General features: G+C 39.6%; 1 protein-coding gene across 3 annotated transcripts in view; it reads left to right on the top strand.

Annotated features, from left to right (window-relative positions):
* Positions 1-23,762, top strand: part of ELMO1 (engulfment and cell motility 1) — a 315,014-nt gene that overhangs the window by 109,295 nt on the left and 181,957 nt on the right. For all 3 annotated transcript variants that reach the window (XM_050891281.1, XM_050891283.1, XM_050891282.1), the window contains 5 exons: positions 3,937-4,088; positions 4,983-5,061; positions 9,011-9,061; positions 10,688-10,810; positions 12,170-12,301. In XM_050891281.1, coding sequence (XP_050747238.1) covers positions 3,937-4,088; positions 4,983-5,061; positions 9,011-9,061; positions 10,688-10,810; positions 12,170-12,301 — 537 coding nt within the window. The remainder of the gene's footprint in view (positions 1-3,936; positions 4,089-4,982; positions 5,062-9,010; positions 9,062-10,687; positions 10,811-12,169; positions 12,302-23,762) is intronic.

The following is a 23,762-nucleotide window of genomic DNA, read 5'->3' as shown; positions in this document are numbered from 1 at the left end:
GCCACGCAGTTGGGAGCCAGAACAGCAGAGCCCTCAGCGGGGCTCTGTGGGCAAGGGGCAAACCTAAAGGAGCACCTTTGGACCATGTCTCTCTGGCGGCAATCTACAGCTTTATTCTCACTTCCTTCCTTGACGTTGGCTTTTGACAGGCTACTTGAGGTTGCTGATGGGCTTGCTCAAGTGGTTGACAGGATGGATAAGGGAGCTGATAAGTTTCTGCTAGCTGAGGGGGAACTTTGCAATCAAGTGCTTCTGCCCTTTGAAGCTGTCTTTCATGTTAAATGGAAGCCAAACTGAAATGGGGAGGAATTAATCTGAACTTTTTTCTTGAATAGTTTTCTAACTTAAAATGTAGAAGCTGGAGGAGACCTCAGGGGGAACCTCTAATGGCTTCTAATGACTAACTGCTTGGTGTTGGATGCAGTCTCCCTCCGATCCTTTGGGTACATAAAGACTGCTGTTCCAACTGCTGCAAATAAGAATTGACGCTTTCAGGGAGAGCTTTGTTCCATATCTTAAGGGAAAATAGCATCATTTGAAAAAACTTCCTTATGATATGCAAGATTCTCTCAAGACCTTTTTCTTGCTTATGACAATAAAGCAGCTTCCATAGTTGCCTAAAGGATTTGGATGCCCAGTTCTTGCTGCTTCATAACTGTGTGATGCAAAGTCTTAACTTTGATGAATTGTTTACTCTGCCTTCTAAAATGTACTGTGCAGGAAAAGGAGGTGGCAGCAGAGAAAGTATCTCAGTCTCACACCTGTCAGTTGGTTTTTCTGTAGTCAAGTGCAACTCTAGTTCCTTACTTGGAAATGAGATACACACTTTAAAATTCTACTATGCATTAGGACTTAACAGAGAACAAAACTTTGTCAGATTTTTCTGTACATTTCTGACATCAAAATGGTCCAGGCAAATAACTAATGAACATACCACCGCTCAGAAAATCAGATATGTTTCCTTCGCTGTTCTTTCCCTGTGTGGTTTTTGTTGGTGGCACGGTTTATTTTGTTTGGGTGGGGGGCTTTTTGTTTGGTTTTTTAAATTTTTCATTTTTAACTTTTGAATTCTCTCCTGTGCTTTAAGTGATGCTGAAACAGGAAGAGAACTCAGATGATGTTGTTTAGTTTGCTATAGGTTTCTTATCTATACTCACTTTACATGTTTAGCTCCTGTTTCAGCAGAGCACTGCAGCTGAATGTGTAAAGACATTCTGATTTCTAATTTCCCTGGAAATCAATTGGAAGTTAAGCACCCAGCCACTTCTTTTGTATGCGGCTATATATGTCCCAATAGGACTATGCAGATATTAAGGTTACAGGTATTTTGCTGAACAAGTAGTTTTATCCTTAATGAGACAAACCCATGTGACAGGTTTTCATGTGAAAGCGCAAAGCAATGAAGCTGCTTATTTCTGAAGGAGAGGTTGTATTTCTGTGAGCTTGCATTATTTTTATCATCAGAATTTTTGATAAATGAGTGCAGGATTATTTTTGGATGTTGAAAGCCCTCCCTGTGCATGGTGCTCAATAAGCAGAGAACAGCAAATAACACAAATTTTAACTCCTATTGATTCTCGTCTCTTTTCAAGAAGGGTCTTTTTTTTTTCCACATCCAGAACTTCAAGTATGGTAATAGAATTTCTTTTTAATCTAATTTGGCTCCCTCTTGAACTGGCATGCCTTATTTATCGGGGTAGACAAGCCTATTATTTCTGGCCAGACTTCATGCTTCAGCAAGGTGGTTATGAATATACATAGCTTGACATGCAAGTTACCTAGCAGATGTTTTGCATGTGCGTTCAGTGTGATCTGTCATAGCTTTTTAAACACACAAGCCAGCTTCATACCTTGGGTTTGTGTTTATAATTAAAAGATGTTGTGGTCCAGGATCAGAAGAATAAATATGTCTAAGGCAGCGTGTCCTAGACTAAGGTTTCAGTTATCTATACTGTTACATTTCTGCAGGCCCCTGATATGAGTATGTCCCAGTGAAGCATTTACACTGCCACTTGAAATGTCATGGGAAGGAGCTGCTGCACCAAGAATAATTCATACACGTCAGGGCTTCTAAAGAGCGTGGTGACAGTAGTCTAACAAGTTGGGACACAGTCTGGACATATTGTATTCCTGCTGCACAATTGATCCGATGCCTGATCACTTTGAGGCATCCAGAGTGCATTTGGCTTATTGTGTGAGCAGTGCAGAGTTGCTCTGTGCAGACACTGTCCGTATTGTGGGCCTTCTGGACATCTGGCAGCTCTGCAGTGCATCAAAAACCAACTGGATTAACATTAAGAGAGGTAGGGTAGTAAAGTGCTTCGGAGATACAGCTTGTTACTCTAAACAGCACAATGTGCATCATATACTAATGTAAATATTACTTGGGCTCAGGACTTGCAGGCAGCAGATATTGAAAGTCCAGAGTAGAAAAAGCTAATCGAGTTGCTTCTCTCCTGTTCTCTGTGCATGCATGGGTTGTTTTTTTTTTTTTTTTCTGTAAAGTCAATGTGTATTTCCTGAGTTGAATTATATTCAGCATAGCATGTTCCTATTGTGGTAATGCAAACCAAATAGCAGAGCAAACAGCAGTGCTGCAATAGATTAGAAGAAGAAAAATCTGTCCCTCTTTCCTTGTTGTCTCCAACCAAAGTTGCGGAAACAGTGTTTTGCTCCTTCAGTACTACTCAAAATGTCACAAGTTCAAAACAACGTCGTTGTCCACATGTCAGTATTTACGTGTGAATTTTACAGGCAGCTAGGCAGCTTTTCCAAGCATAGGGCATGCCTTTCTTCCTCCGAAAGGAAAACAATGCTAAGGTCTAAGCAGGCATCCAGAATCAGAAACGGTATAATCACATTAGTGGCTTGTAGCATGAGTACTGAAGAAGCGTGTGGACTTGAAGTTTTCTGGAACGAACGCATCAAACTTGAGACAGGGCCATTGTAGTCTGTTACTTGGCTGTAAAGAGCAAATAACTGTGGTCACACAACATTTCTTCTGTCTGTCTGTGCTTCCTCGGGTACCTTTCAGCTTGACTGTGCTGGTATCAGTGCATTCAAGGAAAACCCAGGCAGTTCTCACTTCCTGTGTCAGCAGAAGGCAAGCTTCTTCCTGGGAAGCCGGGTCCGTGGACCGGGCAGTATGCAGAAGAATGCACGTTGCCACATCTTACTGCACAGCTGTGTTGGCTCTGCAGATGTGAGCGTGCAGCATGTCATTGCCACACTGCAAAAGCAAAGGTCAGACCTGGTTTTAATTAACGTGCCATTTGTATGTGGCAGCTTGCAGTAAAAGTGAAGGTTATTAATGCTTGAACACTTAGCAAGACTGGACTCTAGACAGAGTTATGGAACCAGTTGTGCTGATAAATGATCACCAACAGAGTTTTAATTTGTAACCTGGAGAGAGCTTTCAGTGTTGTTGGTAACAGCAAGGGGAGGGGGGAAAAAAAAAGCATATTTTGCTAGTGTGCGCTTTGCCAGAAAGCTAAATGTAAATTTCTCTTTTGAGACATTTGCCTTGAGCCTAGCTATTTGTTTAGAGAAAACTGGCTGCACAGATTTCTACTGGAGAGAATGAGAAGTATTTTCCTTGTTGTTTCCAAAGTTTTCCTTACAAAAAAATATGACCATTCTAGTTCTTTAATGTTGATTTATCATGTTCATAATGTAATGTTGAAGCATATATTTTGGGGGTATGAATATTGACATAAATCTATGGTGATTTGTGCCAGCTGAAGAATCTGTGCCACTGTGTCCTTTGAAGGTATCTGCAGTGCCTGGTTGATTGCTTTCAGGTATTCACTGATACTTGGTATGTGGACAAGACTACTTTTATTCTAATGCCTTTCTGAGCCACGTCCACAGTTTTCTTTCTTCCCTTTCCCCATTTTCATGACAAGATGTAAATTCTCTAAATGTTTGAATTTGTAGATAGCAAGCTATGTGAACAAATTTGCCTCGGACATCTCTATCTTGCAACGGTCGCTAGCAATCCTGGAATCGATGGTGCTCAATAGCCACGACCTGTACCAAAAGGTGGCACAGGAGATCACAATTGGGCAGCTAATCCCACATCTGCAGGGGTGAGTGTCTTCAACTGCCACCTGATACGGTGGTGCTTCCCCCCTCCCCCCCCCAAATGAGCACAGTATTTGGAAAAAAGAGTGGTATAAAGACTGGCAACCTCCTGTATGACTCCTGCATCCACTATAAGTGGCTGGATGACTGGTAACCAGCTTTCTGGAGTTGCTTGGTCATTGATTGTAATTCCCCCCCCCCCCCCCCCCCCCCCCCCCCCCCCCCCCCCCCCCCGCACTGAGCTGCCTGTGTAGTTGGAAGTTGGGAATGAAGAGAAGAGCACCCCATAGTCATAAAATGCTTAATGCCATTAGCATACAGATGGGGTTGTTTTGCTTGCCAGCCTCTGGGAAGCGTGTAAAATTGGTCAACTTTTGCTGAAGGTATATTTGAAAAGGGAGCGGCTTTTTCTTAAACAGTAATGTGCGGTGTTTAAATGGATGGAAACTGCCTCTTGTAGCATAGGGTAATGTATTATGTATAGTTATGCTTGCCTCCCAGCTGGGACATTTTCCACTCACCTGAAAAGCTGTTAATACCAGCAGGTTCATCTCCAGAACCATTTAGGGAAGATTCCTCTTCCTGCCTCTAGCTGTTGGGCAGCTGGCAGAAGCTGATTGTCTGGGCTTCTGCTCTGATCAGTGGAAGGTCAGTGGCACTTCAAGGGTGTGATTCATTCCACCTTTCTTGAATGCTGAGTCTCCCTCTGGAACATCTTGTCTCTCTTAATAATAGGGACAACCTGGTTATGACCAACTTTGACTGAACTTTTACATGGTTAACATTAAATGCAAACAGTCCCTCCACTTCTACCTGCACTAATGCAACTGGAAGATCAGTTTCTGCAGCTCATGTGTATTCATCATCTTCTCTCATGTTTATAATTTTGTTCCAAACAGGACAGACCAAGAAATCCAGACATATACTATTGCAGTAATAAATGCACTTTTCCTTAAAGCACCGGATGACAAGAGGCAGGTAAGTTGTTGGATCTTCTATATCTACATATCTGTAGAAAAAGTGTGTCATATTCATACCTGCAGTTGTGCAGACACACTTTTCCTTCAGTTAATTCAAACTGAAACTTGTTCTGTTGTTTCATGCTGGTATGCCATTCATTTTAATGGAGCTACCTCTATCTTGCACCAATATTAGTAGGGATTAAGCATTCTTCTGTGCTTTTGTAGTTCCCTGTAACCTCACATGAACCATATTGACTGTGGCTGGCTGTAGTATTTATTGTACTGAACTCTTTGCCAGCATAGCTTGTAAAACCAGGCTATTTTTTGGTAAACTGTTTCCCCCCAAGACTTTTTAATAAAAAGTGCATTCCTTTTGAAAATGGAAATATCTTGCCATGTAAGCATTTCATGACTTTTATAGCGTACTATTTTAAGTTAACTTTAGTGCCAGAGATCAGAAGTCTCAAAAGAAAATATTTCAAGATTGCTAGTTGCTGTTAAATGAGGATGGAATGCAATGTCTTATGAAATAGGGAAGTTTTATCCATGTTTATGAAGTCATTAGCCTGTGCCAAAACAGATTTAGTCATTTATTTATTTAACATTTCTGTCACCAGGAACAGTGATGATAATTCTTGTGGTGACATACTGTTAGTGTCCAGAACAAGTTCATTGAGAGCTGCTGATCAGTTCTGACAAGGCCTTTCCTTAGATTTATTTACATTTTTAAATGCTGGAGATTGTTTAAACAAACATCAAAGCCCTAATGGGTAATTTTTCTTTTTTGCTTCAAAAATATTTTTAAAATTGCAAACAGGGGAAAGTAAAAACCTGTTTTAATTTAAAAAAAAAAAAAAAAAAATCCTTTTTTTCCCATTCCTTTTTTCCTTCTTCCTCCAATACAGTCTTCAGTTATTAAGGGAAGAAGGCACCTAATGAAGAAAAATTGGAATAAAAACATTCTTTCAATTTTGGCATAAATCTATGATACGTCCTTGTAAGACAAACAAATATTTCACTTCTTATATTTGTAAATAGTTGCTACTGCTTATGTTTCTGTGAAAAGTACGCTTTGGTCATATTTGAAGTTAAGAGACAATGTCAGATGTAGATAAGACTTTAATATTAATCAATGGGCATGTGTTGCTGAAGATGACAGTAGCACAGGGTATTCCCAACCAACCGTGTAGCCATCTAGTGAGGCTGGCAGTAAACCATGCAGACTTCCCCTCACCTGTAGTACCTGCTGCTGTGGCATAAAATTGTTAGTCATGGAGTTTATGATCATGAGAATGTAATGATCTGATTTGGCTTGAAGGCTAATAGCTCTGACGCTTGCAGAAAAAGTCCTTCAGCCTTTAATAACCTATAATAAGTAGTCAGAATCTGTTAGGTTTCTCTTTATATCTATCTTTTAGTTAGTTACTAAACCATACACTGAAGAAGGTAGGTGTCCATTAGCTTCAAGATAGGGATAACTGATATCATTTACTGAATTCTGTCTAAGACAACGAACTGAGGTGCTGCAGTCTCATGTAATTATCTGACGGTGGGTATTCAAAAGTTAAGGTTCAGCACTCACCACTGATATGGTTAGGAGTGAGAAACTGCACCAAACCCCATATGACTCTAGGAGGTTTGGCACCCTCTCTGCTGCCGTCTTACGGGGACCGGCGTGATGTGGATGACTGCACTGCAGTTAAGGAAAGGATTTAAATTGGTGCTGGTATCTGAATTCCTTCCCCTCCTTCCCTGCCCCCCCCCCCTTTCTGTAATGCAAAAAGGTAAGAGGTTCAAGATTTTTCTTTTTTAATGAGGACTCCCTGGTTGCTTTGCTTCCTCTGCCACTGCCAAGGACCAAATCATCTAGAGAAACCTAGGTTATTTAAAAAAAAAAAAAAAAGTCTGTGTCAGAAAAGAGCTGAGAGTTTGAGCATTGAAATGATACTGTGAATGTTTAAAACAGTTTTCTTGGCAATTGTCTACATTTTTGCAGAGACATGTTGCTATGGGAAATGAGATGGCAAATTTTGTCGAATAATTCTTGTTCTCATCTGTTAATACAATACTTATTTCAGAGGAGGCAGCTCATCAGCTGCTAATAGCCATATAGCCTTCTTGGAGACAAAATTGATTTTGATGCAGTAATTGGTTTTGTGAATGCTTGTTGCTCCTGTCAGTTTTTGGTCCAGTGACAAAAAGCAATGTCCCAATAATGACTTTTTAAATTACAGGTATAAGAAAGAAGTGACAATTTGATAATCCTCTCCAAAAAGTAAAATAAAAGAATTCCCATTTTTTTGCCTTGAATGCAGAAAAGACGACCTCATATTCTTCACCTGTCCATCTTTTGGCAGTGGATATACTTTGACAAAACCAGCCAGTCTGTTCCCCGTAACATGAAGTATATCATGTGCCTGGCACTCCCCCTGCAGCTCAGTTGTGCATTTCCAAAAGAGATGGAAACGTCTGTGTCATTCATTCCTTTGCTGTTAAGTGCAATTGAAACCTGCTCAGCCAGAAAAGGCTTAAAAACTAAGGCTGAGTTTCTCTTGTCTTTGGTCCCTTCTTCCTTCCTTATCGTTCCTGTGTTCTGTTGCAGCACCCTTTATCTGGTATAAAGAAAACAGTCAACATCCATGACTGCCTCCTGTCTCGCAATTAGAATTATTTTCTTTTTGCAAGCAAGTTCTCACCCTAGCACTTGCTTTATTTACATTGTTTCTGCAGCCATGTTTCAGCAATCCAGTTCTTTGTATGTTTTATGTAATAGTTTGTTTTCCTGTTTTCTAATTTCTTGTTTGTTATATAGAAGTAACCAGTATGTACTCTACTCTTCAACTCTCACAAAGATCAGCAGGAATTTTTTAAAATTTATTTCTCCTGAACGTGAACAATTTTTTTGATATGGTGCCAACGGCACAGAATCACAGTGCGTCCTAAGAATGTCCTTAAGCATGTGTCAGCATTGATGTGATTTGTTGTGCTGTATTATGTAAGGCTGTGATACATGAGCTCTATTTCCAATCAATGATCTACTAATTCCAAACATTACCCCTTTGTGTACATATAAACAGTGTCTAAATAGCAGTGTGCAATATGTTATCCAAATCCTTAAATAGTACATTTTGAAAACAAGAATTTAAAAATAATTACATGATGATAATTGCTATAAGTTGTATGCATTGCATATGCTAGCATATGTCCGCATAAAAATGGGGTATGCGGTTGTAGGTATGGTTAAGATTAGACTCTCACGCTTAGTAAGTATAAAATATTCCCTCCTGTGCATTGTAGGACAGTTTGCAGCATGGACAGCTGGGATCAGCTGCTTAAGAATGACAGTAAAAGCATATTCTCCTTGATAGTGACTTCAGACAGGTCTAGAAAGAGAAGTTAATTTAAGACAAAATAGTGGACCAATGTCAACATTTCTACCAAAATACAGGGGAGAAGTATTATTTGCTATGATGAAACAGTACGGAGTTGTAGGCTGATTTATTGAGTGAAAGTTAGAGCACTTGACTTTAAAACAGCCAAAATATTAATGTAAATAAGCAAGTTGTTTGACATCTTGTTTTGAAGTCCTGGCTGGCTTCCATTCCATGCTTTCTTCTGTGTTGTGTGCGGGGGGAAGGTTGTGCTTGAACAAGTGTGTGTAAATACTCTAACCCACAGAGGTCTCTTCTGAGGTCTTTCATTGCTGGTTTTGGATCATGAAAGTCCTCAGCTTGTGACATACTTTTCACTTTCTTTGCCCCTTTTCTCATAGTAGAGTAATCTGAGTTTGTGACCCCCAAAATAATGCATACAATCGTATAGCTAATATGCTGCTTCATTTCATTTATAAGTAACGCTGCAGAAACTTAAGACTAAAACCTTTTAAGTCACTGTTTTTCTAGGTATGGCACTAAAATACCTGCTTCTGGCTAATTTTTTTTTTTTTTTTTTTTAAACTAAATCAGGAAATGGCAAATATTTTGGCACAAAAGCAGCTTCGCTCCATCATCTTAACTGTAAGTATATAATTTTCAAAGTTATTTTTCACTAGCAGAGAGACAAGGTGACTCCAATTTTGGTGTTCATAGGTTTTATCTTAATATATTTTAGTTGCACTTGTATTTTGATATGTTTTGAAGCCTGTAATATACAAGATAAAGGTTTGGTTGTTGAATGGATTCAAAACTGATGATCAGAAAGGGTATTTTCCCAGTCAAATAAATTGTGATTTCTTCATGAAAATATAATACTGAATAAAAGAATAATACCTCAAACATTTTCTTCCCATGGAGAGTGTGAACTTTCTTGTGCAGATGAGGGGTTTTCTGAGGAATTTATAGCAAGTCCTCTGTGTTAAGGTTTGGAGCTGATGACAGCTAAGCAAGCTGCACAGGGCTTTCCATCTTGCAAAATGAACCTCTGTGTTTTTCAGTTCTACAGATTATCCTGTCTTGATAAAGTTGCACACAATTTGTCACCAATTGCACAAAAGAAGCATGAAATATAGCTCAGACTGAAGTTAATGAATGTAATATAAAAGACTTGCATCTGCTGTCATGGAAAATCAGAGGGATTTTGCCTTTGACTTTAGAGTAGATTACATCTTCAAGGGAACAAGGGAAAGTGCTCTTTCTCTGTTACGAGATTCTAGGCAGTGTAAAACAAACCAAACAACAACCAAACAACCCCTCGCTCTTTCTCATTCACTATCATAATTTCAATGATGCATACAAAAAACCAGAATTTGTTTCAGAAGGCATATTTTTACACTGCTTGTGTTCATAAGAAATTTCGTACAAGCATATGGATAATATTCTTAGGTGTTCATTTACTATTTTAAAATGCTCCAGTGCCTTTTGGCAGGCAGATTCTTTTATTCTCTGGAACTGTACAATATCAGTTGCTGTATCCGTCTCCTACTTGATGACTCTTTCCTTATGTATGCTCTGCTGTGTTTAGTGACCTGGGTCTGTTTCCCGTATAGAACCACTTGGTGGTTTTTGGCACACCAGGGATTTTTAAATTGTCCATCAGTTTGGTATCTGCTTTCTGAATGGGATAATTCTGCATGTATGGGGCATTGTATGCTAATGTATTTCTAAGCAGTCTTCCTCATACAGAACGGAGTTGTCTGGTAGAGGTAGGATTGTGATGTGATGTTGATTCCTGCAGCAGTAGCCCTGTTATATCACTGTATTCATTGGTTGTATTTGCAGCCTGGATACTCTTCTGCTGAGGCGGCTACTCTCTTAAATATTTTCTTAATATACTCTCTTTTTTTTTTTTTTTTTATACAGAGCTCTAATGCTCTTGGTAAGGAGTTAATTTTTCTTTGAAGTGACTTCTCAGTACTGCCTTTTTTTTTTTTTTTTTAATGCCACTTCTCAACATATGCACAGGCTCTATCTAGTGGCTAGAAGGAGAAAGCTTTGGTGCATTGTTATTGTAAAGTTGGGTCCCTTAAAGTTACTAATATAGTACCTAAATCAGTAGCATTAGTCCTGGTTTGATTTTCTTTTTTCCTGGAGTATACATACACTATTGCATAGCAAATGCATACTTACAGAAATGGAAACATCTGAGTGCAGCTAATGTAATTTTCTGATAACATGGCATTCACCAGAGTGTCTCTTTCTTTGCAGCATGTTATCAGGGCACAGAGGGCCATCAATAATGAAATGGCACACCAGCTTTACGTTCTGCAAGTACTTACCTTTAACCTTCTGGAAGACAGAATGATGACAAAAATGGATCCACAGGATCAGGTAAGCATCTGGCATGGTCTGGTCAGAACAGGAAGACGACAACTGCTCATTGCTGTGCCTGAAGCTCTTTATGGAGGAAAAGACACTGCTAGGAATGCTTACACAATTTATTCATTCATATTCTCTCTCTCTCCGAAGTTGGGTTATGTTTTCTGGTTGTTAGAAGATGTACTGGCTATTGCATTCCTTGTGCAAAAGTACAACAAAACAGCCAGGCCTTTCTCCTCAGCATGTAGTTCCATAAAATGAATCTGGTGTCATCCTGAGCTGAAACTCCGAGCAGCAGTCCAGCATTTGTTTCTTTGGTGTACTTCTCAAAAGCAAGAGAGATGTATGGTCCTTCCTAAAAGTACTTCTGTAGAGCTAAAATGAATATTTAAATGAAAACTGTCTGGCACGCTAGAGTTGAAGTTAATTTGTGTTACAATAAAACCCATTTTTGTTACTGGGAACCTATATAGTAGTTGTTCATTTGTTTATTGCTTGCTGTGTCCAAACACCAGCTTTAATATTGTTCATTGAGAAAAAAAAGAGACACTTACTCCCCTAAGAGATTCAAGTTTAAATATAGAGTCAATGAGCCATAGAGAAGATGTGTTTTGTTGCTTTATTTTTTGTGGCCTTTTTTTAGGCCCTGTACAAGGAGGAACCTGATTTCATTTTTAAGAGGGAGTTGTGTTAAGACTTGCTGATAATTTGGAGAAGAGGAGGTGGGAGAGTGAGATGCTTGTAAACATAAGTAACATCATGCTGTAGGGTTTTACCCTTCCTTTTCTTAAGTTTGAGGCAGGAGACTTTGACTCTCATGAATGTACACACAGTTAACTAGTGCATATCTCCGTAGAGAGTGACTAACACAGTGTTGTTACTATCGATGATAGGGTGGTTATCACTGTCTTGAGACGTTTCTAATGATGTGTAACTGCAGTAATTCCTCTCTTGCCCATTCCTGTGCTAGCAAAAAGGAATGCAGAGTGCTGAGCCATTTTGATTTCAGCCAGCAAAGTGCTTAAGTACCAGCTTAATTTGAAATGTGTGTGATCTCTTAGCTTTTGTGGTTTCATGCCTGTGGTTGAAATTAAGTGTGTAGTTAGTGGCCTTGCTAACATGGGTCCAGCTTCTGGAAGTCAACACTTAAGCATCTACATGTGAACCCCACAAATGTGAGGACTTTGGAAAACAGGAACCACAAAGTCATTCTTGCTGACTGTCTCTCTGACTGTGAAGTGGGGAATTTAGACAAAGAAAGGTTGGGCAGTGGAGGGAATAACAGTGTTTTGAAACAGCTTTTATGATATTGGTTATTAAGGTGAGAGGTAAGTTATTTTAACCAATTTTTTTAACCTTGTTTTAACGTAGGCTCAACGGGATATCATATTTGAACTCCGAAGAATTGCATTTGATGCAGAATCTGAACCTAACAACAGTAGCGGCAGTATTGAGAAACGCAAATCTATGTATACTCGAGACTATAAAAAACTTGGATTTATTGTGAGTATTTTTGTGTGGTGGTACACTGGAAGTGGGTGAGTGCATTTGTTGTAGTACATCTTATAATCAATCACTTCTCTTACTTGGTCTTCTGGCTATTTCGTACAAGGGAATAGCTTTTTTTTGTTGTTGTTGGCAAATCCTGTTAACCCCAAGTGACTGGTTTAGCAGAAGTTAGGGTTAATTGGAAGAAATAACTACCTGAGGTTGAAGCAAGTAGTTTTGCATGACATGCTATAGTTAAAATCTAACTTTTAATGATATCTTGGATGAACAGGCATTGTCTAATGGATCTGTGGCAGACCTGTAAAGTCATTGTACTCTGTTAGTAATAATGTGGACTGATGAGCACAATAAATCCGAGGTAGGACTCTATGGTATTTACTTCTAGGGCCTTGTCTTTTGGTTACTTGAAGTCCTTTCATCTGTGAGTAGGGCATGCAGAATCTCTTACCCTGACTTAATCAGACCAATTGGAGTTCTGGTCTTGCCTGAAACTGTGTTGGGGAACAAAGCACGATCTGGCTAAACTGTTGGATACATTTGTATTAATGAATAATATATATTTTTCCCCCCTCTGGAAACAGAGCATGCACACATACACTGCAATCAGTATCTTGATTTATTGTTTACTCTAGGTTAGTATGCAATTTTCTTTCTCCTTAGGTAAAATTGTATGCTTCATATCTTATGTGATTCATTACTTTGCTGTTGGCCTGGCAAATATATACTGAATATAGTACAGTAGCCACAGTTATAGACAGGGTGGTTTTAAACACTGTTGGTGCAAGCACAGTTTGAGTGCTCTGCTCAGCTCTTTGGCGTAGGGCTCAATGTTACCCAGTTCTCTTGTGGTTTTGGGTGGAGGCTTTCTGGGTTCTGATAGTTGTTTTCATTACTGATGAGTGAAGAAAAATTACTGCTGTATCAGTGCTGTTGTATCTGTAAGGAGTTGTAAGTAACTAGACAGGAAGGGAGGAACTTGGCATTTTGGGATTGTAAGCATGATAGTAAAACTAGTGCTTTGAAGACGCTTTTGAAGGTCAATGTGGTTTTTTGTTGTCTATGAATCTGTTCTCAGTTCCTGTGCGATAGAAGACCATTGCTATCCCAGCTTCTGAGATTGGCAACTCTGGATGGTGAGATGAGCAGAGGACTTCGTGCCCTCAAGGCCAAAACTAAAAGAAAATGCAGGCCCTGGCTTAGAGACAAATGGGCTGGGTACAGAGCCTCCAGCTTGTGGTGAATGAGAACAGAGATGGGGGTCACTGTCATAGGAGGAGGAGAAGTAACTGGTGGCAAAGAAAGAAATGGTGACAAACACAGAGGGAACGATGGGATATGCTGAAGTCATGATGGGGCTGTACATATAGAGATTGTGACATATGGAAGAATTAAGGAGATCAAATTTAAAACAATTGTTCTCTAATTCAGGGTGATCACTTTCGGATATCTGCTGCTGACTCTAGTTTTATGAGATGTTGAAGACTCTCACCTCCCACAGCCGTCACTGGCACCTAAGTATCTAGCACCTCTGAAAATCTGATCTTTGCTTTCTTAAAGCTGGAGCTGGAAAACTCTGAGCATGTAACGGAGCATCCAACAGAAGCTGTACTGGGACTAGTGCACAGATCTGAATTCCAATCCTATTTTTCTGCTGCTTAACAAGGACTAAAGATTACCAGTTGTGAAGGCTGGCACTAGTTCTTCCAATGCTTTTGTTTGTCCCATAGGGTATATTTTGATTCTGCAGAGCTGAAATTATTAACAGCAGCATGTTTTAGCTCATAGGAAAACACTCGCTGTGAATCAAAATGTGTTACTCTCTTGTCTGAGTTTGCGGGAACTCTCTTGCTGTGCCTGTGCAGCAAGGACTTATCCATTATCTTCATTACTCTCATTTGGGCTCTTCATTGGGAAGCCTACTGAAAACACTCCAACAGTTGTCAAGGGTAACTGCAGCACTGTTTACTATTTGACAGCCTTCCACAAGGGAATGGGGAGCAAAGTCTAGGAGGGAATGGGAACTGGGATCAAAGCAATGAAGAAAATGTGGGGAAGGCATAATAGGAGATAAGAAGAAATACGGGAAAGTGGGCTGTGAAAGGAGCGCCATAGCAAGAGTCCCAATGGGAGGCAGGTTATCCTGCTAACAGTATAATGAGGCAATGTACAAATAATAAAAATGTCAGTAGTGAACTGTGAGGAGAGTTATTCTACTCTTGTACGGAAGTTTTACTTTGAGCTAAGAGTACAGGTGACACTGCACGTACAACTTTTCTCACAGCTGAAAAGGAATTTGACCTTACTCACAGAGCTGGGGAAGGAAGCAGGACCTGTGTGAAATCTGACTGGTGATCTCCAGCCTCGCACATGGGCTGGGCTCTGACTGGACTCCAGTTAGCCTGGCTGCCTTCACCCCATCTACTACTTTTCACTCCATCATTAAAGTGTCTTCAGTGCTTTCATAAACTGCAGGTAGAAGGATGCATTAGCAAACTGATCTATGCTCTGAATAATGGGAGGTTTCTTTTCCCCCTGTTTTGGCTGTGGCACAAGAAGAAACCCAGCCAAATAGGAGGCTGCCTTCGAATGCTGTCTTCATTCCACTGGTGTTGGTGGTCAGGATGCCATTTTCTTGAACTCATTAAACATTCTTTCCAAGGGAGAGAATAAAACCATGTCTAGCCATCAAGTTGTTTCTGGACTGCTTGTTCTCTTTCTGTATGTGAAATGCAAGAATCCTGTTCATTTTTCTCTGCCACATCAAAAAGCTTTGCCCCACTACAAATGTAATGTCAACAAGAGATGAAGTCCAGACATGGTTTCAGAAGTTTACAATATCATTTGTAAAACTACATAGTTAGAAACCTACATCCACTTAAAGAAACCACAAGACCTCTCCAGATGGTTGTGATGACCTGTGTGAAGTTTATTACGGGCAAAGAGATTTTCAGATGAGACAGTCTTGAGGAGATTTATTAAAATGCTGATGAATACAATAAAAGATGACCCAGTTAGGAGATCTAAGATATGCTCCACCCTATTGAATTATTTTCTGAGTCAATTGCAAATTAAATAGACGGATCCCACCCCCTCACCCCCCTTTTAAAATCTCTTTTGGCAGGGGAATCCCAGCCAGTGCTTATTTCTGTCAATTCTTGTAGTAGAAGTAGAGTTTTGTAAAATTTCAAATAGTAATGTAGTTTAGTATTAGAGATATTTAAAAGATAAAGCCACATATATTGGTAATGATAAAATCAGTCCTGAAATTCCTGATCTGTTCGAATGGTTTAGTTTTGTAAAGCTCATTGTATGTGAAGCTTCTAAAGTTTTCTTGCATTTGAGTAAACTTAATTCCCATAACCGAGGCAGGCAATAGATACAACTCAAGAAACTGACGTCCTGTATATTTTCATCATAATTCTTTAAACATCACTAACTGTCTTTGAAAAGTTGTAGTGAATGTGTTTGTTTAGAGGCAGATCTGACAAAATTCTAAGAAACTGAAATAGGTTAAAAAGTTGGAAAAACAACAAAAAAAATCTCATCCTAGAACAGTTTTTCTTAAGTTTGCAGTGTGTAGAGCTTCTGGGTTTTTTTTTTTGTTTGTCTTTTCTTCAATAAAATATAAATGGTTTGTGTGAGTGCAAAAAGGCAACATGGAAAGTGATTTCATAATTCTGCTGTGCCACACTGGAATTTATTAATGTAGCAAAACAAAATGTGGGTTAGTACAGGAGATACAAGGTCAGTAAGGAACTGTCTGATAAAAGGTGACAATTAAAAGGGAAATTGAGAATGGTGGGATGTTCTTCAAAAGGCAGGCATGGGCTTGACTTTCAATATATTAGTAGTGGTGACATAAGAGAGTGAACATATGCTGATGAAATCTTCTGGTGAAACAAATTTGGGAGGCATCAATGGAAGAATCACCACGTCATTCACAAATTAGATGACCTTTTAGATTAGAGAAATAGCAATGTAATTTTATTCAGTGATACAAAGTGCAATGTTGTTCATTTAGGACCACTGGCAAGAATTTCTTCTGTAGGCAAATATCTAATCTATGGGAAAAGATAAGAGAGGTTGTGCAATGTAGCCAAAAAAAGACAAATGTTAAGCTAGGATATATCTGGAAAGATATTTTCAGAGCACCTAAACTGTTAAGGCCATTTTCTGCATTTCTGAGACATCTTCTAGAACACTGTATAATTTTAGTTACCTGTGCAGTGACTTGTGGACTGACTGAATGCAGGATGAGTGCAGAGGGTGAGGCTTGTGCAGTGATGAGGGAGATGTCTTACAAGAGTTAACTTAAAAAGGTTGGCTTGTTTAGCTGACCAGGCTGAAAGCTGTGGAAATATCAAGAGTACAAATGCTGAGAGGGAGGAAGCCATGTGTAAGCTAAAAGGCAGTGATGGAAATCAATTTATGGAAGAGATCTTTAATTGGACGATGGGGACAAAATTCATTACTAGTTTAAAGATGGAGCTTGATCCTTTATGAAGAGGTTTATATGCTATGTTTGACAATGGTGGATCCAGGAAACAAAACACATGAGGACTATATGAGAAAAAAAAAAACAAACAAGGATGCTTAGAGGAGTCTGATGGGAGACATGAATAATTAGATGGATAATGACTTAAATGGCAGCAGAGCTGATTTGTTAGACATTGCAAAAACTTTGTAATGTGAGGAGAAGCAGCACCAGAATAGATAGTTTGGAGGATGTGTCTTGTAGAGATCTCTGGAAAGAAACTTCAAAAATAGTTGAGAGTAACTAAAGCATGCCTTAGGCAGATTGTAGACCTGAGGAGCTTCTGAGATTTCTTCCCGAGTTATTTTTTTTCTCTTCTTCATATCCCAGATGAGCAGCTACTTTGTTTTATCTTTTGATCTTATTCTTCAAAAATCCCTTGTTTCACAGCACAATATCCAAGTAGCGCTCTGAAAAGAAATCTATTCAGTTTTCTCATGGGTTCTTCTGTGGTGCTTCTCATTGTTTCTTTGAATAGTTCATTAGCTGAAGCCTAGGGATAGCGCTGCCCATTTAGAGATGAAGGGAAGATTTTTCCCCTTGAATTTTCTGGCTAAGGAAAGATGCTCAGGACTTTTTTTTTTTCAGAACACTTTCTGCTTTCCTCAGTGCATGGCTTCTGTTACACCTGTGCAAGTGTTACTGCCTGCAGAGCTGAGTGTATCAAATCAGGCATTTGGAAAATGAAGAACGTACAGTTAGTGACTGTCTTGTACCTTACCTGTCTTGTGGTCTTTCTTAAAGTCTCCTTGTCTCTAGACATAGCTTTCTCACCAGGCCAAATCTGTGGCTGACTTAACTGAGAGGTTTGGCCTAAAGGTTAGGTTATCTCTGTTCCACCAGCAAATGGGAAGTACTTGTTCAGGACATTACCTTTGCAAGCACGAGCCAGCTATGTGTCAGAGTGACTGTAATGAGTAATTTCCCCCCCCCCCCCCAGCAGGCGAAACTTAGTCATTCACTGTATGGAATGAAGAGTCTTTAGGTAGCTGTGGCCAAGAATAACTTAAGACAAAGTCAGTAGCTGCCTGGATAACTACCCAGCATGATTTATTTGCCTTGGGTCCATTTTGCTTCTTCCTGTATGTTTATTCCTGCAGCTGTCTTGAATAGAAACCCTTCTCAGGCTGTCTTCTGTATGACTTCTCTCTCCTTCAACAAATTAGAAAGACTGTGCACAGTAACCTCCTTCATGTCATGATATATTCCCCTAAGGAAGTCCCTTCTCTGCACTGAAAGAAGGAGGTTATTAGGGAAATAATTTGTAATCATGTAATTAATATTTTGTAATGATTACCTGCAAGAGGGGCAAACTCAGATGACTGCAGCAAGTGCTGACATACTCCAACCTTTAATTGCTGTCCTCTTCAACCTATCTAGTAGAGCTCTGATGTGTATGATTTCCTCATGCTCACTTGGAAGCTGCTTGTCCCCCCGCCTCGTTTTCATGTCATGCCCCATCCGTGTCCCCACCCCTGCCCCAGGATTTGGGAATTGAAGTTAAGCTTTGGAAAAGGGCAGGGGGAAGGTGTTGTTTTAATGTTTGTTTTTCACTACCCAAATCTATTTTAATTGGCAATGAATTAAATCGACTTTCCCCAAGTCAAGTCTGTCTTGCCCATGTCGGTAATTGGTAAGCAGTCTTCCTGTCCTTATCTCGACCCATGAGCTTTTTCATCCTTTTCTTCCCCTTGCTCTGTTGAGGAGGGGAGTGGGTGAGCAGCTGGGTGGGTGTGTGGCTGCTGGCCAAGGTTAATGCACCACACCTTCTTTCTGTGTTTTGCTAACTCTGTCTTTAGGCTGCTTCTGGGCTCATTCCCTGAGCCGTGGTAGCTTGGAGGCTCCCTTTTTTTTGTATTGTATTCCAGCCTACTTGTCATGCTATCTCACTTTCCTTTTTGACTCCTTATCCCCTCTGGCCTTTCTGTCTCCGTTTCTTTCCCTAGTCTTTGGCTTTGATTTCCCGTTCCCCTCGGGCTCTTTGTTACATTTTCTTCTCAGGTTGGATCTGTCTCCTTCCAGCATGTCTGACAGCTGATCCCCGTTACCTCATTCATTCAATTTCCCTGAATTTCCTCTTTTTCCACCCCCACTCCCTCCTCCTGATGTGGTTCCGCTCTGTATTTTCCCTTGCCTCCCTCTCTCTACCTCCTCCTCCCACCCTGTTTGTTCCTCCATCAGTATAAAGCCTGCTCAGTCAGCTGGCTCTCATTTCCAGCCTTTGCACTGAAATTTGTTGGGACTTTCTAAAGACAGACCCAAATTGCATTTTTCCTGTGTTTTATTTTCAGAAATGGATGGACTGGGTTTAGCTGCATGTTTTAAAGATTAGTATTTGTCTCAGCGTGGAAAATTGCAGTTGCCGTAATAAGTGCTGTCAAGCTATTAACAAATGAGAACAGGATCTAGTAATGGGAAGCATTGGGCAACCATAATAATAGTCAGCACTACGAGCCCAACCTCTAACTGACCTGTAGACAAAATGCTTTCCTTTTCATTTTTTTTTTTAACATAAAGTGGGGGGTTCTGACTTGAATAGCTCAACCATAGTTAGATTGATTTCTTTTCTAAAGATACAGTGTTACTTTTGGCTTATTATTTTGGGCTGTGAAATAGTTGCATCCCAGTTTTGAAGAATTTAACTTGAACTGTTGATTTATTGTAGCGTAATATTAATGATAAATTATATGACTGCAGATTTGAGGCATGGGTTTACTGGGGATAGTGTGTGTGTATTAAAAGAAAGTTCAGATTTCTGTTGATAGAAAGGCAGTAGATAAATACTTAGATTGCTGTGTGATAATCATTCATCCTTTATTACTGACTCTGATAGAAAGAAGTAAAGAGTCAGAGTGAAATCATGCAGTGAAAGGGCAGTGCACAATTCTAGGTAATTTGCATGGTGTGGATTAGTGGTAGTCCATGGTCTGCCCTTTGCCACTGAAATTCCCTTAATATTGAACCGGTGGGGTAAGACAGGAATGTATATAGCGTTTATTCTCTCATTTTTACCCTTACGACCACTAGAGGTTGCTCTTCTCCATTGTTTGCAAGCTTCACTCTCCATTCTGTCATTCAGTTTAGAAGCTGAAATTTTTCAGCAGGTATTTTAGAAATTAGCCATTACTGATTTATTCCTCAGGGTAAGTTTTGGAAGATGAAGGCTAATCATACATATTTATTTCTAGGTGTTATGAGAGAGTGTAGTTGTATAGTGACTGTTGCTTTCAGTATTTGATCACCTTTTAAGTAAAGAGACAGTTGGAGATTCATACAGCTGTATTTTCTTTTGTAAACATTTATTTGGAAGTACTTGAGACAAAACAGAACTTGAGGACCAGTTCTGTCATTCCTGTTTTTGGAGAGTAACATTTATCTGTAGAATCCTGTTGCTGTGTATAGGAATATCACAAGAACAAGATCTAGTCACTGGGAATAACAGCCCAGGACCTTAAGTAATATTGATCTTAAACCAATGAAAACATCTAAACTGATGTAAATGTTTGAAATGCTTGTGTATTTTATTAATATTGTGTGCACCAGAAGTGCAGCACGACCTTGTACTAGAAAAGCAGCAAAGTTGAATGTTTTTAGGAAAAGGCAGAAATAACATGGTCATTAAAGACTTAATTCATTTCCTTCCCTCTTTGTCACATCTAATTACGTGCATGTGCAGTATTTCTTCTAGCTGCCTCTGCTTTCCTCCTCCTTTATGCTTTGCTCTGCATTTCTGTCATGATGTTTCTCTCTTGTTCAGCCCTAGACTGACAATTATAGTCCTCCTTCCCATCTGTCTTGGTTTCTGCCCTACCACTCTTGCCCTCCTTCTTCCTCTAAGCCTTCCCAGATGCCTGACTTTAACCCTTTCCTGTCACTATTGCTGTGTGCCCTTCTACTTAGCTTCTTTTTCCACTCCACACTTGCTTTTTCTCTAAGCCTCAAAGATGGGGCCAGGGAATGCTCAGGACAGGCAGCATCTTCAGAAAAAAGTATGTGTGCTACAAAGAGACTTGTTAAATTCAGTTTATCCTCAGTTTTTCTAATGTGGCCAAATGTAGCCTATGTTCCAGAGGAATTTCAAAACTGACACAAGAACAAGTCTCTTACAAAACTAGAAGTTTTTCTTGCATAGCATGAAAACTCCAAGGCTGGAGTTTCTTGACAAAACAATTGTGTAAAAATTGATTTAGTAAGAGCAATACAGTGCTTAATAAAACATTCCTAAAAATGATCAAATAATTTGCTAAAACTTGCTAAGGCATTTGAACCTAAAGAAGATGCTGGGCGTTCTGTCCTAACGCTTCAAATAGTTGTAGAGTATCAGAAGCAAAAGAGTCTAAAAATGGAAAGTGTCAGACAACCTGAACTGCAGGTGGCACAACCGGCTTTACTTGTAACTTAAACATCTTTCTCAAGTTTCTATTTACTTTTGACATCTTGCTTCTCTAATGTTTCTGTGAACATTGCTACTTGGTAGATCTCTGGCAGAGCAACCACAAGTAGTGGTACTGAAACCTGTATTAGAAAGGTGAACAAAATATGTGAAGTACAAGAAAAGAAAAACAGAATGGAAGAGGAAGGAAATCTAAATAAACGGATGATGACACTAAAGATGTAACTAAGGGTTTTACTAGTGTATACTGGCATTTGGAGGAGCTGCAATCAGTAAGCTCAGTTGTTAATTTTACAGTTAAATTTTCTGAATCTGTATGGAGATAATTCAGTCTGAAAAGGGATTTTTTTATTTTATTTCCTATTAAAAAAAATCCGTTTCACTTGTTGAAAAACAAAGGAATGTTTTAATTTTATTAGCTTAATATTTTAGATTATTTTGCAGTATGCAGCTCCACATGGTAGTCTCACAGAATGTTTTCTAAGGGAATACTTAGATCTTCTCTTTATAGTAATACTGAATGTCTGTCAGGATTGGTTTTCTTTAATATTCACCTGAAGATAGAAATCCTTGATTTACTGTATTTATATGGCTTGATATTATCTGAAGTACAGCTGAACCTCATTTTAAAAGAAAGCTGCTAACTAATTTGTGATATTGCACAGCAGAGGGCACTAGCATCATACCAGATGTAGGTTGTTCACAAAAGTTGTTCAGTGGCTCACTTGCATGGGTACAGAACCATTTCAGCCTTAGAAATAGTAGAAATAACTGTTCTGGGCTGTAAATTCCCATTTCTCAGTTGAATGCCAGCAGATGTTTGGTGTTTAGGCTAAATGATACCTCTGGGAGCAATAAAAAGTTACTTAATTTGGCTTGCATGTTAGAGTTTGTTATACAGTACACTGTAAGCAGAGTCTCTTTTCTGTCTGGCACTTAGTGGTGAGATATTTTTTCCCTCTGAAATAATAGTTTGTTCCTGTGTCTGAGTGTTTTTCAGCCTTGTGTAAGCTCTGTGACAGGGATGCTTTCTTGCAATCTGGTTTTTTTAGGGTGGTTTGTTTTTTTTTTTTTTTTCCAACAGTCTCTGCAAATCTGTAAAGAGATTTTGTAAAGGTAGTTAAAGATCTAATCAGAAAAACTTACGTTTGATTGCCAGCTCAGGCCATGTTCTGCAAATGTGAGCAATAGCAGCAAAGCATCATTCTCTTTCCAAACCTGAGAGGCAGAAATCACTGAGGTGCGACGCAAGCTTACTCTTATAGCCATCCTGTGCTTGGTGCTGTTAGGAGCCCATAGGTGTGTGACCTACTGCATTCTTTCCCATAAGCATAGTTTCATAGTTTTAAGTTACTGTTTGCCATAAAGGAAGCATTCCACTTTCATGTCGTGCTATGTATTTGGTGCTAGGTTGTGGAAACATGGGACTGTGTTGGAAATAGGATTGCTGCACATAGAATGAAGCACTGCACACAGAGGTTTGCAACTTAGCAGAATTCATGCTGAAACTCCACTCTCCACACTGATGTCTAGATTTGCTGAGACGTTCAAGTCAATGTGTGGCTGTGGGAGATGTCTCCTCTGGTATAACTTAGAGGATGATAGCCCCCAGGGTTAGCGTTTGATCTGCAAATCTCTTATGTTGAGCCCCTGAACCACTTTGAGCAGTGCGAGGAAGCGTGGGTAGATGCCTGCTGAGCACAAGCAGGGGAATGGCTTGGTTGTCCTTCATGTGAGTGGGGCAGAGCTGGTGAGGATGGCTTGGGGTGTGACCCCCCGAGGGAGAGGGGTGATCTCCTCTGGCTGCAGCGGCAGATGCTGTCAGGTGACTCCATAGCTTCTCAGCCAAGTGTGATTGCAGTGTGGAATAAATACTGAAGAATGACAAAAAATGAGATGGGAGATGAAAACTGTGAATTGATCAGTAAATCCAAACAAAGATAATGCATTTTTGCTTCATCATCAGACTGTTGTCTGCTGATCCTGAGTGCTAACAGAAGGATGCAAGAGAATTACTGCTGTTTGGAGGCATGAGGTTTTAAATGGCTGGGAGAAAACCCGAGAAACTATTTTATTAACAAACATGGACCAGTTGTAACCAGGAAAGCCTGACCTTATGGTGCATGCAGTGGATGATGTCTGTGTATTAGAGGAGCTACTAAGTTTATATAAACTTGGTACTGTTGATCTCAGCCAATAATTGCACAGAAGGAGGCGCCTGGGTCAGATGCATCCTTACAGTGACCAACAACTGGGGTCAGCAAATCCATATGTTAAAGCCGCGGTTCTTGTTTACCATGCAGCTTCATGTGATTTACCAGGATTGTTTGTCAGGAGCTATGGGGGTCTAACAGTTTGCACATTGTTAAAATGAATAAACCAGCCTTTTACCGTATACTGCTGAATTCCTCTTAGCTTTAGTCCTTCCAGAGGAGAACAGATTTAAAAGAAAGGATAAAAAAATAAATAAATAATAATAAAAAATCCCATTTTGATGGGCTACCAACCTTCTTTGACTTTTCAGTATC

Source organism: Gymnogyps californianus, chromosome 2 (genome assembly GCF_018139145.2).
Source record: "Gymnogyps californianus isolate 813 chromosome 2, ASM1813914v2, whole genome shotgun sequence".
Taxonomy (NCBI): Eukaryota; Metazoa; Chordata; class Aves; order Accipitriformes; family Cathartidae; genus Gymnogyps; species Gymnogyps californianus.
This window is presented reverse-complemented; position numbering and strand designations above follow the sequence as displayed.